This window comes from Musca autumnalis, unplaced genomic scaffold (assembly GCF_047663935.1).
Source record: "Musca autumnalis isolate F117 unplaced genomic scaffold, ASM4766393v1 scaffold_2, whole genome shotgun sequence".
In the NCBI taxonomy this organism is placed as follows: domain Eukaryota; kingdom Metazoa; phylum Arthropoda; class Insecta; order Diptera; family Muscidae; genus Musca; species Musca autumnalis.
Genome location: NW_027411755.1, coordinates 264,630,654 through 264,647,712, shown reverse-complemented (window position 1 = coordinate 264,647,712; position 17,059 = coordinate 264,630,654). Strand labels below are relative to the sequence as shown.

General features: G+C 36.5%; 1 protein-coding gene across 1 annotated transcript; it reads left to right on the top strand.

The window, feature by feature from the left end:
• Positions 1-6,068: 6,068 nt before the first annotated feature.
• On the top strand, positions 6,069-7,867 carry Tsp33B (Tetraspanin 33B). Its single transcript, XM_073966442.1, has 3 exons — positions 6,069-7,114; positions 7,171-7,393; positions 7,465-7,867. The coding sequence occupies exons 1-3, from the start codon at positions 6,411-6,413 to the stop codon at positions 7,759-7,761; spliced, it is 1,224 nt and encodes a 407-aa protein (XP_073822543.1). The 5' UTR covers positions 6,069-6,410; the 3' UTR covers positions 7,762-7,867.
• The last annotated feature ends 9,192 nt before the right edge of the window (positions 7,868-17,059 follow it).

The following is a 17,059-nucleotide window of genomic DNA, read 5'->3' as shown; positions in this document are numbered from 1 at the left end:
AAGCTCCAAGAAACCCTGACGGCACCAACAAAAATGGCAAATCCTCGTGATATAAAATCAATATATTTTATATACGGCATAATTATTGTGTTTGGTTTGGTTTTGTTGTTTTTTCTTGGTCACTGGCTGAGGGTATTTCTCCGTCAGCGCAGCTGACTGATACGTCCTTACTTGTTTGTTGGACACGACACGTGGAAATGACATGTCAAAGCATTGGTGTAAATTACAAGCTTTGGATCCAGAAATGAATGTCATCTTTTGGGGTCCACGCTCATATAAAATTCATCGATGAAGATGCTAAAAAGTTGACATGTCAGATCACTTGCACCCATGATTGAATGGCATCTTTTGCATCGAACATTTTGCTGGGACTATTATATGCAAAGAGGATTTTCATAAAATTTCCTATGGATCTTTCGAAGACGACAGTTATGAACCGGTAGAATGTACAAATCGGTTGAACAATAATTGTTATTTCTTGACAATTTATCATCGGTTACCATGGAAATAAAGGTGGCTACGGGTCAGGCGTTATTGTAACATATCGCCATGCAATTTCATATTTAAGATTTTTGGATCAAATTGGAGGGTATATACATATTTCAATAAAACAAGGGGAAGGTACCTGAAAATGTAGATCGATATAGTCCAACTTAGAATATAACGTACTAATACCTTACTACCTGCTACTACGAGTACTATCTGCTGTAAAAATATAAAAACTATCCTAGACATGGCCCTAAACTGCACAGTTTTCAACATTTTGAAATTTTGGGTCCGATGAACCCGGAGTTGTTGGACCGATATAGCCCATATTGCATGAACTTGCCCACGAAAAACATTATATCGCTGTTAACAGGTACACAAGAAGTTCTTCCCGTAAAAAATTGCAGTCAATTCTCGAACAGCCCACTGCGTTTAAGCAACATTTTTGAGGTATTAGTGAGGTATCCGAAGATGTTTTCCAATATAGACCTTCATGGAACTTCCCAGCAAAATTTGAAGGAAGGGGTTTCATGCGATGACGTGATTTCATGGCATCTTTTGCATTGGTTCAAACGAAGTCGTGAAAGATCCGATCTTTTCATTAGCATTTGAACCCATGCAAAGGAAGTCGTGAAAGATCCGATCTTTTCATCAGCATTTGAACCCATGCAAAGGAAGTCGTGAAAGATCCGATCTTTTCATCACCATTTGAACCCATTCCATCGATCCAATAGAGATGAATTTTGTGTTTTTATTTATACATTTTGTTCTAAATATATAAGATTAATTATTTACAATAGGCTTTATGTTGTCGGAGACTCCAAATCACAACCAACGTTGTTAAAACTCTCGTCGTAATAATAATGTCATTGCAAAGGGTTGGTGAAAATGACATGCCCAAGCATTGCACAGTGGATCCACTTGTATGGAGAAAGTGGCCAAAAATATTTAGAGTGTAAAAATTAAGCCAATGCGCCGGTTACAGCTTTGTGCTGCTGCGAATAGTGTTTTAAGAAACCATGAGCGTAACATTCTCCCCCCTTTCCCCTCTGGAGGGGGTATACGGTAAGAATTGTTTTGTGCTGTTAATACAAAAAGACATAAACAAAGGTCCCGATTATCTTATGATGCAAAAATAGCCTTGGGGAAACAAAACAATCTCCAAAACAACATAAAATCTAACCAATTTAGCGGATGAAAAAAATCAACATTTATGTCTGAAAATTGGTAAAATTTTTAATATAGATCTTATAGCGTTATTCCTGGAAGGCACGTGCCGCCAAAGTAAGACAAATTTGGAAGAACATTTCATCATCTTGCCACTGATACCAATTATGTTAATGTACGTGGTCAGATAACAGAGTTACCAGCTAATATATCCATAGAAACCATATTCTAGGGCAGCTGTAGTCAGCGGCCCACCATTTATAGTCTGGCACTAGATGGCAGCTGATTTTTATACTGAATAATCTTAAACCCATGAACTACTTTGGAAAATTATTCCCGATGTGGGCACTGGTGGGCATCATGACTAAAACCTTAGGTCATATTTAAGTATATGATCGAATTGGCATTACAAAATACACAAAGAAACTATGCAGCTAACTAGAATTCCACAACACGCTAAAACACTATTTTTTAACGAAAATTAAGCTATTACCTCCTCCTTCAAAATCCACTATAATATTTTGCTTTACGTAGTAGTTTCGCGATATTTTGCACTTAAAATATAGGTTGTATTCACAACAAAAAATATTAGTCAAATGTTCCGACTTTTGAAGCTATTCTTAAGAAGATCGCGTTCGAATGAAACAAAAATTTATATATTTATTTTTAAAAGGGTCCATGCCATAGCTGTCAGAGTTGCCAGATGTTGTACCAAAATTTTGACATTCATTTTTTATTTTTGGCCAATGGGTGGATCCACTGTGCATTGGTGGAAATGACATGCCAAAGCATTGGTGAAAATGACATGTCAAAGCATTGGTGTAAATGACATGCTTTGGATCCAAAAATGAATAGCATCCTTTGGGGTCCACGCTCATATAAAATTCATCGATGAAGATGCTAAAAATATAACATGCCAGATCACTTTCACCCATGATTGAATGGCATCTTTGGCATCGAACATTTTGCTGGGTTGATACATATGCTTGGATGAAATTTTACAATGTGCAAAGTTTCGGCCAAATAGAATACTGAAACCGTAAGTCCTCTTACTCATTAGTCGTTTGAGTTGGTTCCGGCAGGAAGTATGGACATGCCGCCAAAATAAATTTGAACCGTCGCGAAAGGGGCCGCTTACACAAGCTGCTGCAAAAAAAGTTAATGCCAATTCAACAAAAGTCCCTAAAATACACTTGTGCCAAAAATTTTGAAATTTATGTGGGAGGTACTCGACGGAGTGGACCGATATAGTTCTTGTTCAAAGCTAATCTATGTCTGGGGGAAATATTACAAGGTGCAAAGTCCATACCAAATCGGTTACTCTCTTCGAGAGTTCTCGTTTTATGGAAAATGTTTGAACTTGTGTGGGAGAGGTACCCGAAGCAGTGGACCGATATGGCCCATGTTGGAATTTGATCTAAGTTTGGACAAAATATTACGAGAACCAAATTTTGGAAAATTTGGTTGACCCATTTGAGAGAACTCGTGCGCTCCAGTCAGTCGGACAGACAGACAGACGGAATGGCTAAATGGACTTCAAATTCTCCCAGCAAAATAAATTGGAAGTAGTGCAATGTAGACTAATTCTTTCACGGCATGTTTTGATGCAGTTCAAACGGAGTCGTGAAAGAGGCACTCCATTCCTTACATTTTAACCGCATTCGCATGCAATCCAATGATTGACATCCATTTCTCACACTTAAATTGCATCCGGATGCAGTTCAAACGGAATCGTGAAAAAGGCACTCCGTTCGATACATTTTACAAGCGGCAAGCAAGCCAATTTGTAGATACCTACAACTACAGAATTTTTTCAAAAATAGAAAAAGTGTGCATCCCACAGTTTATACAGTTGGCCATTCAGCCCAAACTAGTTAGCCCTGACTATTAAGTTTGCTGTCAAATACATAAAATTCAAAGGAAATCAAATCACAATAATGAACAATCTATTATGTTTGTTGTCAAATGTTGTTAACAGAACTCTGAATGGCCAACTGTATAAACTGTGGTGCATCCTTTTCTAAAATTTTATATAAAATAAAAAATACAACCAAAAGTTGGGAACATTTTTGCGGTAACTCACGAGAAGAAAATGTCCTAATGAAGTGTTGTTGGAGTACTTGTCGAAATCTCAACTGGTGATGGAAAGACAATACAAGAATCCCTTTAGCATATGAAGCAAAAACATTTCAGCTTGGATTAAATGGAGAGCGGACGAAAGAAACTCAATTGCGATTGAATTTAATGAAGCAATTTCATAATCTGTGTTAATGTAATAAAGTTCTTATTACTCTTGTTTTACACAAACAATAAATTCTTTTTATTATTTTGGGATAGTTTGCAATGGCTTGCATTTTTATTGCATCTTTTAACTGCATAAAAACTCATTCCGAAGAGTGACTTTAAATTCAATCCAAAGCACTGCATCAAAACACGTGCTTTGGGTTAGTTAAAATGCGATTCCAAAGGGATAGTTAAAATGCAGTGCCGAAGTGTTTGTTAAAATGCAGTGCTAATGGAGTGCATCTTTCAGTAGTCTCGCTCTTGTAAAAATCATGAGTGAAAATTCATAATTTGATGTACTTGCAGATCACTTGTACGTATGATTTAACTGCATCTTTGGAGGCAATCATTTTGCTGGGCTCTTAACCGGATTTCGTCTAAACCCACTTGTGATCAAATCCACTTGGGGTATATACCCTCTTTAGTCTTAAATCTGAGGGTATAATTAGCTTATTACAATTGCATATCTTGTGTCTCTGTGTCCGTTGATATTAATACTCTCTCCCTTATTGTTGTTTTTTTTTAACAATTCTACTTTTGTGCTCGGAAGCTGTTTCCTGGAAACCATAGTGCTGTGTTAATAGAAATATAAGTTGGGAACTGAAGAAAATTGACCACTTTAGTAGACCTTAAGCACAAAGCAAGAGAGTTCATATTCGTGATACTTGTTGTTGTTGTGTTTTAACTGATCTGACATTATGCTCGGAAGCTCTTTCCTGGAATGAATTGGATACAGGCTGTTTGGTGCACGGTGTTCAAGGAGTTCGTTAACGATAGTCGGTTGACTTCCAATGGAATGACGTATTCTCTGAAGGCCGTAACAATTTATTCTGATCTGTAGGCCTATTCTGTAACTTTTATCGATTGAAAAGTTGTTAAAATTTCTTTTGTTTTTGTAACAACTACAAAACAAACAAATGAAATTGTTGGAAAATAAACAATGAGTAAAGTTGTTAAAAAGTTACTGAATAGGGCGGCTGATGTGGTAATCTACTTTGGATGAAAATTTTATAACAGACTCGAATATCTCCCACAAAGACAAATTACACGGTTTCTCAAAACTGATTATGTATGCTTCATTCATGACACCACTAGGTTGCCCTTTTCTTCTTTAATCGTTTATTTTTATTACGTCAGAAATGAAGCAGGCAAGCAAGGCAAACAGGCTAGGCAGCTTATGTACCCAGGTCTTTATAAGGTAGGAAAACAAGGCAACCGACGAAGCAGCTTATGTACGCAGGCCTTAAGGCCTGCGTACATAAGCTGCTTTGCCTGATTGCCTTGCTTTGCTGCTTCAATAAAAAAATAAAAGAACAAAGAAGGCCGACCCAATTTCCAACTGATGGCAACCCAGTTCGAAATTTCGTCTTTATTCTATTATTTTTATTACGTCAGAAATGAAGCAGGTAAGCAAGGCAATCAGGCAAAGCAGCTTATGTACGCAGGCCTTTAACGTCGACCCCAAGGCACTTTTATATAGTGTAGATGCATGAATTACAGCATCTAACAAATTTACAAAAACAACATTGTTGTTATTGAAAATTAAATGTCAAAATGTCAGGAAGAAGATAAATACATTTTTAAAATCCTCTAAAATAGAAAAAATATAAAGCATACAGAACTGTAGTAGGTCATTTTTATTACACATTTAGGATGAAAAGAAGTATTTTATGGTAGCAAATTTCGAAGTTTCAAATTTCATCAGTCGATCCTATCACATTTTGAAACCCAAATTTACAAAAAAGTAAAAATACAGCAGATTGTCACTTCTACCTTCTATAAATGTGCCTTGGTCGACCTTAAATTTTTCCTCGTTTTTTCGATCTTACCTATTACATAACATTTTATTTACAATTAGTGACAGCATTTCCCTTTATTCCAATCACAACGAAATTTGATAAAGAAAAAATGAACAAATGCGAGAACCTTTTCGACATTTCCGCATAATTTTCAATATTTTACTAATTCTCGAAATCAAGCTGGGGATAGCGATTATAACAGTGGCGGTGGCGTATCAGAATGTTCTGGGTTCATTTTGACTAACAAATGTCGTTCGAGATGTTATTTCTCTCAGAACAACCAGGGGAAGAAGAAGCATTTGTTTATTTCTCTCAGACACAACCAGGGGAAGAAGAAGCATTTGTTTATTTCTCTCAGACACAACCAGGGGAAGAAGAAGCATTTGTTTATTTCTCTCAGACACAACCAGGGGAAGAAGAAGCATTTGTTTATTTCTCTCAGACACAACCAGGGGAAGAAGAAGCATTTGTTTATTTCTCTCAGACACGATACCATTTGAACCATTGTGTCTTGCTATTTGTCGTTAACGACCCTACTAAAGACAATTTTATTTTGATTACATTTTTCCTAGTTTTTTTCGATCTTACCTATTACATAACATTTTATTTACAATCAGTGACAGCTTTTCCCTTTATTCCAATCACAACGAAATTTGATAAAGAAAAAATGAACAAATGCGAGAACCTTTTCGACATTTCCGCATAATTTTCAATATTTTACTAATTCTCGAAATCAAGCTGGGGATAGCGATTATAACAGTGGCGGTGGCGTATCAGAATGTTCTGGGTTCATTTACACCGGATGAGAAACGGTCATTAAACTCGACATTTGTCAATTTATATATTATGGGATTTCAACTAATTGCAACATATCTGTGCAGTCTTTCGATGTGGAGAACTATATGGACGAAGAAATATTCACGCAGTATTCAACTTCTGCTGGTAGTGTGGTCGATGTTTTGTTTCATTATTATTATTGGAGGTTGTGCAACAATTTGGTGTTTACTCGACATCCCCGATATACTGACGACCAATGTATCAATGATGCTATTCCACGGCATTGAAGTGTACTACACAAGTCCGGCATGGAAATTTCTATGGGATGAATTGCAGTACAATAATGAGTGTTGTGGGGTCAATGGTTATGACGATTGGATGCGGGCCAAATGGATGCCGAAAAGTTTCAATAGACAAAGGAGAGACAGAAGGTCATATGTCAGAAACCGTTTTCAACATAACACTGAGGAGCCTAGAATAATCGCTGATTGTGTTCCAAAAAGACCACACGGTCCCCAAGACACTACGCAAATATCACTTTCATACGAAACTCCAAGACTATCGTTAGAAGTTACAGAAGATTATGGTGCACATGATATGGGGTATATTGTTTTGAGTATTTTTTACAGTCCTTCAATGCTGATATTTCTGATTTTAGTTCTCAAATTTTAGCTCCATATGCTTGCTGTAAACACAACAGTTTATCCTGTTATCAAAATTATATTCCTAAATCCGATAATGATGATGATGAAGTCGGCAGTATATTCCAATTGAATTTCACCGAAATCAACACAAAAGCATGTTTACCACTTTTCAAGGAATATTTGTGGTATGCTACGCATATTCTGCTGATTTTGGTATCAGCCGCAGTAATAATTGACGTTAGTGAATATAATTGCTAGCATTTTTCTGAAATATCTGTCTGAAATTGTTTCTATTTTTTTTTTTTCAGATAATAATTTGTTGTCTCGCAAAATACCTAATGTTTCAAAGTCGATTTCACAGTTACTGCGAACTTGAGCCATCTTATGATGAGGATGGCAATGCATTGGTTATAGTTAAATGTCCTCCGAAAGTGAGGTGCGTAACCCTAGATGAATCAATTTCTATGGATTCCGATGTTGCTAATGTTGGTTCTGATACAGAACCATGTATTTGTTGTTGTGACATTGAAACAGGCCACCAATGTTCCAATGTAGGTCAATATTTAAATACTCAGTACGGGAGCGGCAACATTCTACCGCATTAGTTCTTAAGAAATAATTTATTTTTATGCACCCACTTTTAAATTATGTATTTATATATAATTTATTTATATTTTTAATTTTAATAGACTTGCATCTTTATATCAAACAGAAAAATGTTTGTTTCTCCCTTACGGCTCAAAATCCGCAAAAGAGATTTTTCCTATTTTGTAAGTATATTGCAGGATTTTATGAATGTATATAGGCTTTTTGAAACTCTGAGATGATGTGAAGTTATATAGCATTAGGAGTGCAGGTACCACTATAAAAATCAGATTTTCTATATGAATAAATCGGAAATAAAAGCAAATTCTATAAAGAGGGGAGAAATTACAGAGAATATAATCTGAAATGAAATATCAAGTTATAGCTAATTCGTTCAGAAAAATAGCTGATCGGGCTGCACCGTTTGAACAAAAGTTCAATGTAACTGATAGGTTTAAGTTAATTTAGTTTAATTTCCGTTAATTTAAAAATTTGAATTGTAACGTAACGTTTTATTACGCAGTTATTTTATTTAAGCAACAACAACTACCATGTAGAACTCTCTTCATCATTCTAGTCGTAACATTACCTTTTGTTAATGTTCTTTTGTTTGTTTCGCAAAATCATGTAATTATCGTTTAGTTTGTTACTTCTTTTCTTGCATTTATTTGTTGTTGTAATTACGTCATTGATCATCCCCCATGTATGTGAGTCTGGTTGTTCGCTTAGTGCGAATGTGCGTCTGTGTGTTCGTTGTACATATTCGAGGAGTTGCCAGACATTTTCTAGAGGACTCTCGAACAGGGAGACTTTGGGATATAAATACAGGGGAACTGGCAATGACGAGTGAGTTGTGTTTTAAGCGTTGAACTGAACAGATCGGTTAAATAAGAGCTGCGTGCTAACTAGAGACTTGCTGTGTGCTTTGTAATTAAAGTCGGTTCTGAATAAGTGTAATAAAGTAAATAAAGCATTGTAGAAACGTAATCTAAAACGAACCCTGTTTTATTTGGTACAAATCGTATCGGGGAATAAAACAACGTCTACACGGAGATTAGTTAAATCTAATTCCGTAACAATATTTTTTACCGAAGGTAGTCTTTGTGGTCCTGTTAACATCGATAAAATGCATTTCGTGGGCAAGTCCATACTTCATGACATTGATCTAAAGGCTTTGAAAAATTTTACGGTTACCAACAAAAATGGCTGGTGAGGGCGATAGGGAGTGTCTCACATTGGTCCAACCTTTGCGCATCGTAATATTTTTATACTATGTATATCGGACAACTCATTCCGGTACCTGCCTCACAAAAGTTCAAAATTTTTGTTTGAGTCCAGTAGTGCGATTCTCTAATTTTTTCAGTTACCGACAAAAATCGGTAAAATTAAAACGCAAAATTATGAATGAAAAGTTCAAATAAAAGTTGGCAACACTCTTGCTATCGGTAGAACTTTACCCTGCGTTTACACATGACAGGACAGTTGAGTACATGTATTGATTGTCAAAAACCCAAAACTTGCCTCTGTTACATGGTACAATAATACAGGTAGCATTATCATGCCAGCTGATGGTAACATAATTGGTCTGTTCCAGAACTGCAAGAATCTACTAATTTTTACTATTTTTTCCGATAACATAAAGGGAAAAATGTTATCGTAGTAAAAAATAGTAGCTTCTTGCAGGTTCTGGAATAGAGCAAATGTGTCAATTGCATTCAATTGATGTCAAATTTTGACATCTTATGTTACCAACAATTGCCGATGCGGCTACCTGTGTATTTGTACCATGCTCTGTTACGTAGGCGTCCAGACAACTGCAAAAACAGTTGTAAAATTATGAATGAAAATTGTCGATTTCTTTTTGTTTTCCGTTTACATATTTTGTTTTTGTTCATGTTCTTTTGTTTTCAACACAATTCAATTATTATCTCCTTAAGCTTTGTTCCTTTACTTTTTTAATGGTAAAAGTGGTAAAAGAGAAAACTGTCAAAATTGCTCAAAATTGCTCCCTCATGAACATTTTTACCAGAAAAGTAAAGGAACGAAAAAATGGTAGATCTGTAGTGCGATTCTCTAACTCATTTTTTGAGTTACCGACAATTGTCGGTAAAATTAAAATGCTTATAATTTCGGTAATTGCCGATGTTTTTCGGTAAGTAAGCGACGAATAAAAAACAGTCGTAAAGTTCTACCGATAGCAAGAGAGTTTTCAACGTTTACTTAAACTTTTCTTTAATAATTTTTCGTTTTAATTTTACCGATTTTACCGGTAACTCAAAAAATGTGTTGGAGAATCGCACCACTGGTAGCAATGTCAAAAAGAAAAATAAAAAATCAGTTTTCTTCTTTCGTTTCAAAGTTTTTAATTTTGTTTTGTCAGCGTTCGCCTTTTTCTTCTGTTTTTCGTTCATTTTTTCTTCATTGTGAAATAATCGTCAAACAAATGTCGAAAAATCAGTTATACCATTTTTGGCATGCAGAAATTTGTCTGGTAGCATGTGGTAGAAGAGAAAGGCATATGTGTTCTCTCTCCTCTCTCAATCTCTTAAAAATTGCTGCCAGTAAGTAAGGCCATAATATAGCCTTTTGCAGGGTTAACCTTCTTAATGAGGATTTATTTGACGTATACGCAAAGGAATTGGCATTTGAAACCCAGTGGGTTTGTTAAAACCGGTTATATATAAACGTACTATAAAGGAACACAGTTTTTTTTTAACATAATTCCAAATATTGTCTTGCCTACTGTCTGTGAAAAAATGATGGACAGCTGGGATACAGCCGACAAATGTATGTATGTGTTAGTAAATCAGGGTTGTATTTGCAGACAGTCTGTCTTGTGTAAACGCCTAGTTACGACTGCTTTTTATTCGTCGCTAATTTACATCGCTAAAAACATTGTTAATTACCGAAATTATAAGCAATTTATTTTTTCCCAACCTTTGTCGACAATTCAAAAAATGAGTTAGAGAATCGCATTACTGATTAAGGATTAAGATTGAAGAAGATGGGACATATCGCTTCACCAAATACTAAATACTTAAAAAATTGTTGGTCCTTTGGCAATTAAAAAATGTATCCACGGCAACCCTATTAGCGAGAACATCAAAGAAACGTTTCTTAATCCTGTTTTCTATGTGTCAAAAATATTCGGTTTTTGTAACTTTTGTTAAATATTTTGCCAAAAAATAATAATTGCGAACAGAATCTTTGTTCCTGTGTGTAGAAATATTATACTTTATGGCAAATTATTCAAATAAGCTATCCTAGAAAAGAGAAAACTGGTTATATTTCTTTATAAAAACGGCAGAAATAAAAGGAAAATTATATTATTTTTAATATTCAGTCGAATATAGTTGTAATCATGGTACAATCATTTTAAGGTAGGACATAGCAAACATATGATTACAATTTTTTCCTGAGGTCCTCCTATTGTGTCAAAAAGACAATACATACATTTTTCGAAAACAAACGTGACTTCAACATTAGCGAGGAATGCTTTTAAGCAATTGTGGCAGTTCAGTGGAGGAATATGCTGTGGCTATCTTTTGTGATTGCAATTTAACGATGTCCAACCAGACCGTCAGATGCCCTTATGACAGTTAGGATGCTTGAATCAGGTGCTGTTATCGTGTGTTCTGTGGATGCGAAGTCTATCAGCCTAATCCGTAGTCAGACTTTCAAATTTCAAATAAAATTGATTTTGAAAAACTTAGCATTTATCCAATTGCAGCAAGTCTCTATTCAGAGTGAATCTGGATACCAGATGTTTTAACCTCCGACCAGCTATAAATCCGCAACCGAACTCATGATTTATGTCATTGCACACAATTCAGTGCGTCTCCTTTGGGTGTTGTTGTGACGCCTTTCCCTTACCCATTGTATTTCCTGTATGCCGTAATATCGGCATTGTTCTTTACAAACATATCTGCCAGTGCATAAAGTGCACCTTCTCTATGAAGAAACGCAGGTACAGATTTGCAGATCATGGTCGTTAAAACGTTTGCTAGATTCATGAACTTTAGATGGGGTTTGTTTTTTCATAGTACGATGTTTTTATAGGGTGGGTTACTAGCCCAACGGACAACCCAAGTGTTTATAAATATTGTGGATGAACGTGCAGCACATGGGGAGATCAGGGTCCACTTGAGATGGAAAAGGCACCATGATAAGTCATTATCATGTTAAAGCCGGTTAAGACCGTTGCTTTTAACGTTCTCTCCTTCGTCACTCTTACCATACAAACGTTTTTTAACCTCTAGAAATTATAAGTGTGTCTGCGTACTCGATAATTTGTAATAATTATTACAAATTATTACTGAACTTTGTTTTTTTACACAATTGTTCAGTAAAAAAGAATGAATTGAGAAAGTTGTTTTGAAATTTTTATTACTGAGAACTTATAATTTTTACTGAAGGAATTTTGTTCAGTAACATTTTGTAGCTTTAGGCAGTTGTAAAAAGTTTAAAATATTCAAATATCATAAACGTAAATATTAATCAAATTGAAAATTTTTACTGAATGCTGTCTGTTTACTTTTTTATTTTTTTCCTTTTAAAGTGTATAAAATGCTTTACTCTCTAAAAAGAAGTTACTGAGTAATATTTACTGAGAAAGTACAAGGACAAACCTTATATTTAAAATTAAATGTAAACAAAACAAACTTTGACATTATTTCAAATAAACAAAACTTGTTGCTTTTGTTATTAGTAATTTTGAAGTTATAAGCAAACTGGCTTCAGAGTTGTTTTTTAAAAATTTAATCAACCTGCCCAACCTTCTAATAATTGAACCATGGTTGTAATCATGTGCAAAAGTCACGAAATATAGGAATAATAGATATCGTGAAACACATAAGCCAGCCAAAACCAAGGACTGCGAGAAAAGGTAGAGTAACCTGCCGAAAAAATACGGCTAAACCGCCCTTAATTTTCTTGAAATTGGCCACCGAGTGCTAAATAACTTTTAGAAGATAGAAAATATGCACTTACATTCAAAACAAGTAAAAAAGTATCAGTCTATGTGAATTGCAACTTTCATCTACGGACAGATCGAATGTATTTAGGGTCTTTTCAGAATTTTGTGGCACTTTTTGGACATTTAAACTTGCCGACAAAAATGTGGATTAGGATTAAAGTTCAAAAGTTTTGCGGAGGAGGGAATGGGCCGACATAGTGCATTACGGAAGTGGATCTTATTTTGAGAGTCATATGTTTTCGATAGATTCGCGCCCACTAGTCATTCAGTGGTTTATAGTACACCTGTTGGACCAGTATGCCAGGAAGCATGGACTTGTCCACGGAAAACATAATATGGCTGTACATCATCGGTATAAATTCCCAAAGTATCTCCGAACAGACCCTAAACTGCACTTGGACACAAATGTTGACCGATATGGGCCATTTTAGAAGTTAAACTAAGTTTGGACAAAATATGATGAAGGCCAAATTTTGGACGAAATCGGTCTATCAGTTCGAGAGTTATCGTGCTCTCCGACCGCTACATATGGTGCCATAGGAGTTTTTTACAACTTTCGGGCTGTTTGCCAAGATGTATGGACTTGCCTCAGCAAAAAACTTTTACCGTTGCAATTGAGACAGCGATTGCAAGTTGCTTCAACAGATATCAAAGTTAGTCAAGAACAGGTCTTAAGGTGAACTTAACCGCAATTTTGTGTGGGAGGTACCCGAAGGATTGGGCAAATATAGTCCATATTCAAACCTGATCTATATCTGGTAGATATATAAGGATGCGTGAAGTATGGATCGTCCCTTCAAGAGTTATCGTGCGCACAATTTTTCCGAACATTTTTGAACATTTGTTGGGGAGGTACCTGAAGGAGTGAACCGATATGGCTTATCTTCGAACCTAAACTAAGTTTGGACAAAATGTTATGAAGGGCAAATTTTGGATCCAATCGGCAGATCCGTTCGAGAGTTATCTTGCGCTCCAACCACTACACACGGTGTCATAGGGGTTTTTTGAACCTTTCAGGTTATTTTCTCAGGAAGTAAGGTCTTGCCCTGATCAAACTTGTACCGCCGTATGGGGGCCGTGAATACATGATGCTACAACAAAAATCAAAACGATTCGAGAGTAGGTCCTAACCTGAACTTTTTTGTTTGGGAGGTACCCGAAGGCGTGGACCGATTCAGTCCATATTGGAACCCCATCGAAGTTTAGTAGAAATTTCACGATGTGCAAACTATGGGCCAAATCGGTTACTCCCTTCAAGAGTTATCGTGCGCACACATTTTCGAACTTTTGTGGGGGAGGTACCGGAAGGAGTGGACCGATATAACCGATCTTCGAACTTAAACTAAGTTTGGACAAAATATTGCGAAAGCCAAATTTTGGACCAAATCGGTTCATCTGTTCGAGAGTTATCGTGCGCATCAGACAGATGGACGGACATTGCTAAATCGACTCCAAATTGTCTGAAACACATTTCGTCCAAACATACTTGTACTATGTTTACATTTACGAAATCCACTCGATTTCATCTGTCAATTCCTTTGTGTATATGTCAAATGAAAACTCATCTGAAATCGATTGGATTTCATTTGACGTTTGAGCAATGGAATTGACAGTTGAAATCGAGTGGATTTCGTAAATGTAAACATAGTGTAACGTGACCGTTTCATATATGTATTTCTACATGCATCCATTACCATCAAACACCACTTCACAGTCAGTGTAGTGGACAAATTTAACTTGGGGGTAATTAACGATAACCACCGTTTATAATAATTCTCATTCGCTTCGTGTAACTAGCCGAATATGTATTCTGGGTTTATTCACCGAAGTCGTCGATCACCGGCCGACAAAGTACGACAAGACGTGTGGCTCGTCCGCAGTCTCGTTACTCGTTAGCTACGATTCGAACACGCTCCTAGTAAGCTCCAGTCTCTTAGCAAGCTCCAAGCTCTTAGCAAGCTCCAGACTCTTAGCAAGCTCCAAGCTCTTAGCAAGCTCCAAGCTCTTAGTCAGCTCCTAGCCTCCTAGTAAGCTCCAAGCTCTTAGCAAGCTCCAAGCTCTTAGCAAGCTCCAAGTCTCTTAGCAAGCTCCAAGTCTCTTAGCAAGCTCCAGACTCATAGCAAGCTCCAAGCTCTTAGTCAGCTCCAAGCCTCTCAGCAAGCTCCAAGCTCTTAGCAAGCTCAACGCTCTTAGCAAGCTCCAAGCTCTTAGCAAGCTCAACGCTCATAGCCAGCTCGACGTTCATAGCCAGCTCAATGCTCATAGCCAGCTCCTAAATGTTTACCGACCTCTCTCCCCCACAGCAACCCGAATACCATCGACTCGAGACATACACCCGACGACCGCCGAGCCGACAACCACCCGATTGCCCAAACCCGAGACGTGTAGAGCCGAGTCCACCCGACAACTGCCGAGCCGAAAGCTACTGATTGCCCCGAGTCGACAGCAACCCGAATCGTGTAGAGCCGAGTCCAACCGACAACTGCCGAGCCGAAAGCTACTGATTGCCCCGAGTCGACAGCAACCCGAATGAACTCAACTAATAACTAATATTGCATTCACTCTCCACACACATATATTATTCGCATGGTACAAATACACAGGTAGCCGCATCGGCAATTGTTGGTAACATAAGATGTCAAAATTTGACATCAATTCAATGCAATTGACACATTATGTTACCATCAGCTGGCTTGATAATGCTACCTGTATTATTGTACCATGATTATTCGTTCATCAAACACCAAGAGTTCACAATAAAGATTAACAGCCTGTTTCTCTATGTCGAAACGAAAATGTGTGCGAATGAAACACTACCAAACTCGTGTGTGTGTTTTCAAATTTGTTTCTGTTTTGAAGCAAAAGCAAAGGTAATAACTTTTTGAAAACAAAAGTTTGGATGTTTTTCATTCGCACACATTTTCGTTTCGACATACAGAAACATGCTGTAAACTTATAAAAACTCGTGTTTTACTTAAGGTTTGTGGGACCTTAGGCCGACCCTGGCAGCGACTGAGTGTACCTCAGCCCTAGATAAAACCACTCGTTATAATAGTATCGGGGTCTAAAACCATTATTTCGATGAGGCACATTTTGCCCGTATGAAAGTGTATATACCCTCGTTAAACGCCTGTTATACTATGTTTACATTTACGAAATCCACTCGATTTCAACTGTCAATTCCTTTGCCTATACGTCAAATGAAAACTCATCTGAAATCGACTGGATTTCATTTGACGTTTGAGCAATGGAATTGACAGTTGAAATCGAGTGGATTTCGTAAATGTAAACATAGTGTTAGACTATGAAATTATACTATGATTTAAACTGTCAAACCCATACAATATACGTCAAATAAAATCCAGTGGATTTAGAACTACGATTTATTTGACCTACATACTATGGAATTGACATTTGATTTGAAATCGAGTGGATTTATAAGTCTAAACGTACTATTAGCATAAATGCTGAGGGTATAAAAAGCATAAGGTTAAAGCTTCTCATAGCCTTGTAACACATCACAAACCATCGGCTTATTTACGTAACCAATAATCTAGTTCAAGTTTCGCCTTGATTTACCTTTAAAATGTGATTTAAATCAGAAACTTCGTGAAATGGAGTTAGTTTAGAATACCTAAGCAGAAAAATTGGTGTACCACCAAGTTTCCGACCTTTCTGTGTACTCCAACACAAAAAGTACAAAGGAGCTTCTAGGAGACATGTATTTACCAATGACTTATGATGTGTTATAAGGCTATGAGAAGCTTTAACCATAGACTAATAAATGTATAGACAGAGAAATACTCATGTTATACGCGGCGTTGTGACTCAAACCAAATAACTCATCATTTTCGAAGACAATTTTTGCGGGTTAATTGCAAGATATTGTTCATTATTGTTATATGAGGATGTATGTAGATCCGGCCAAAGACTACCCAAATATTGTATTTTACCAAAATAAATAGTTTAAAATTGCCATTTTAAAAATTGAGTGCATATTAAGCAGACTCAAGTCGAACATACTCACTGATTTTTTGGAATGTAAGTGCATATTTTCTATCTTCTAAAAGTCATTTAGGACTCGGTGACCAATTTCAAGAAAATTAAGCCATAATTTTTCAGGAGATTCCTCTATCATTCCTCCCAGTCCTTGGTTTTGGCTGGCTTATGCGTTTCACGAAATCTATTATTCCTATATTTTCGTGACTTTTGCACATGATTACAACAATATTTGACTAAATATTTAAAAATAAGCCAAATTTCCTTGAACAAATTTGTACAAATTATCGAGTAAACGAACACACCTATTATCAATCTTATTTTGAACGAAAATTCCCCGTGAG